The sequence below is a fragment of the Buceros rhinoceros genome, unplaced genomic scaffold (assembly GCF_000710305.1).
Source record: "Buceros rhinoceros silvestris isolate BGI_N320 unplaced genomic scaffold, ASM71030v1 scaffold41253, whole genome shotgun sequence".
Classification (NCBI taxonomy): Eukaryota; Metazoa; Chordata; class Aves; order Bucerotiformes; family Bucerotidae; genus Buceros; species Buceros rhinoceros.
The window spans coordinates 1-2,696 of record NW_010406068.1 but is presented as its reverse complement, the minus strand read 5'-3'; the positions used below and the strand labels follow the sequence as shown (position 1 = coordinate 2,696).

General features: G+C 56.9%; 1 protein-coding gene across 1 annotated transcript in view; it reads left to right on the top strand.

Annotated features, from left to right (window-relative positions):
• Nucleotides 1–418, top strand: part of RAD51D (RAD51 paralog D) — a gene marked incomplete at its 5' end in the record, with an annotated part of 4,715 nt that extends 4,297 nt beyond the window's left edge. Inside the window, one exon of the mRNA XM_010133945.1 lies at nt 335–418. Coding sequence (XP_010132247.1) covers nt 335–418 — 84 coding nt within the window. The remainder of the gene's footprint in view (nt 1–334) is intronic.
• Between the last annotated feature and the right edge of the window lie 2,278 nt (nt 419–2,696).

Below are 2,696 nucleotides of genomic sequence, written 5' to 3'. Positions count from 1 at the left end.
TTTGGCTGGAATCCCGCCCTCCCCCATGCCACCCCCCTGGCTCCCAGCCCGCTCTGCAGCCCCTCCAGATGTGGTGCTGTGCTGGGCAGCGACACGCATCCTGGATGTGCTGAAGACCTGTCTGGGGGTATCTCGAGCAAGATGTTCTTTCTTTACTAAGCCACATTCTCTCTTTGTACCTCTCTGTTCGGGAGACCCAGGTAAAACGAGGGCACCAGCAGAAAGGAATCCTCAAGGGGTTGTAATTGGGGGGTTTTGGCTCTGGGATGTGTGATGGAGCAGGTATGGAGTCCCAGCAGTATGAGATTAAGCTCCTCTCCCGTTTTCCTTGCAGCCGACGGGGATACGGGTGGAGCTGGTTATTGGAAATGGTGATGTGCAGGAGCTGAGCCCAGCAACACCTGCAGAGGGGCTCTGATGCAGGTAGAAAAGCACATGTCAAGGTCCAAGAGTGGTGCGAATAAAGCAGACAAGACACAGACAGCCTCTGAGAGTCCTGCAGCCCCAGGAAGGACCAACAGGAAGCTCTGGTTTCTCTGCTGGGGAGAAAATGAGCATGGGGCTCCCTGGAGATCTCCTGCCTCAGTAGGCACAGCCCGTGGTGGCTGGGCTGTGTGGGCAGCATGACAGCCAGGTCCTCTGCTGCAGGCCCATCTTCCACAGCAGAGCCAGCCCTGTCCTGAGCTGTTGGCTTGGGACCTGCTGGCACATCCCTGCCAAACCCATGGCTCCTCAGTGAGGGTTTGTTCCCCCCGTAACTCGCTGCCCTCTGGTCCTGGAGCTCTGATTGTCCTTGGGCAGCCCACAGCAGTCCTGGTTCAGAAATAAAATAAAGATGTTGCACACTGCTTTGGTGGTTGAGAGCCGGAATTCAATTGCTGGCGACTGCTGTTGACTTAATTAAAAGGGCAGAGGTTTAGTCCCTGGCAGGACTGGGGTGGGACAGGCTGCTGATGAGCAGAGACATAATCAGATGCTTGATCTGATCTCCCCAGAGTGACACCAGGCCCTGTAAGAAGCTGCTGGTATTTTGGGGGCTGTTAACTGCTGGAGGCGATGGTTGGCATCAGCTGGGGTGGCTGAGTCCTGACTGACACCAGCTGGCCCTGTCTAATGCTCAGTTGGTGAAGTTTAAAACAATCTCTCCTTGCTCCAATGCTTTCCAGCTGCTCTCGCCTGCTCTGGGTGACCTCCTGGGTGCTTGTGCCGTGCTGGGGAGGGAGCGGGAGGCTGGGGTGGAGCGTGGCCTCTCCTCTTGATCCCAGGTGTCTTAGACACTCTCTGCTTTGTAAGAACCCTCCTTGGCAGGTGGGCTGAGCCATGGGCTGCCCTTGCGAGGCTGCTCACATTGGTTGTGGGGGCTGAGACTCATCAGGGCTTGTTGAACTCATAAGGCAGTGGAACCGCTCCGGGAGCATTGGGGCGCTGGGCTGGGCAAAGAGGAGCCCGGGGTAGCCAGAACGTGGGTGCTGATTTCTCCAGAGCAGACATACCCCAGCCCTCTGTAGGGAAGGGGTGTGCAAATGCTGTTTTGGTTTCCCAAGAGGCGGTGCCAGCTCTCAGCACACGTTTTTGTTTCACATACTGGTCAGAGCGGTGTTTCCTGCAAAACCAAGCTCTGGTAGCTCCCAGGTCCCACCTCCTCCATTGCAGCCACTGCAGCCCTGGTTGTGGGGCTGAGGGGAAGGCTGGGCTCCCAGCAGCTCCTGCCCAGGGAGGGGAACATGCCAAAGCAACGGGAGTGTGCCGTTAAACGGTTTTTGGTAGAGATGTATCCTGAAGTTGTGTATTTCTTTGTGTTTCTGGGCTTTCCAAGCTTGGGAGGGGAGAGGTTTGGCCCCAGGGATTGCAGCCCGGCAGGCTAGAGTGAGGAGGAGGATGGTTTTCCTGTGTGCTGATGTGGCTAGTCCCTACAAGCAGAAAATTTAGCTTGCTGTGTTTCTTAAAGCTGTGAATAGTTTGATCTCAAATGGCACTACTATGTTATCTCGGTGCCCGAGGTGCTGCAGGGGAAGCAGAGCTCTGCTGGGGGAGCTGGGGAAGAGCCAAATCGAAACCTCTTTGGTTATGGGTGAACCAAAGAGGCTTTCTCAGGGTCTCCTTCCCCTAACTAGCAGGATGAGAAAGGGAACAGCCTGCTGTGGCCCCTGTGTCAGCCCAGCCCTGGCCCAGCCGTGCCTCCAGCATGTGGCTTCCCCCAGGAAATGACAGAAGAAACTTTGCTCCTGCACTTGGTCACTGTGGAGCAGTCATGGGATGGTGATTCAACGGGGAGGGAGCCAGCGGGTGAGAGACCAGGAGATAGGCAGCAATGTGTGGGCTGTGCCCCCCCAGAGCCGCCCGTCTCGGCGTTCGGGCACAGCCGTGTCCTGGGGGCTTCCTCTCCTTGGCCATCAGCTTGTTGCGGCCGCAGGAGTTTGTACCCTCTTGGGAAGCAGCTGGAGAGGTCTGTCGGACGGTGCGGTACGGGGCAGGGCTGAGGGAGGCAGCGGGGGCGCAGGGGGATGGCGGTGGCCTGGTTCCACGGGGAAGGCGTTGCTGTGGGTGCTGGTTATTGCTGGTGTGGGGACGGCAGGAGCATCCAGGCAGTGAGGATCAGCTCCCTGGTCTGGAAAAACTTGATTTCTTACTCAACCCGATTTGCCCTAGATTTGCATAGTAACATCAGGCTGAAAGGAGGTTTTTTGACCTAAATA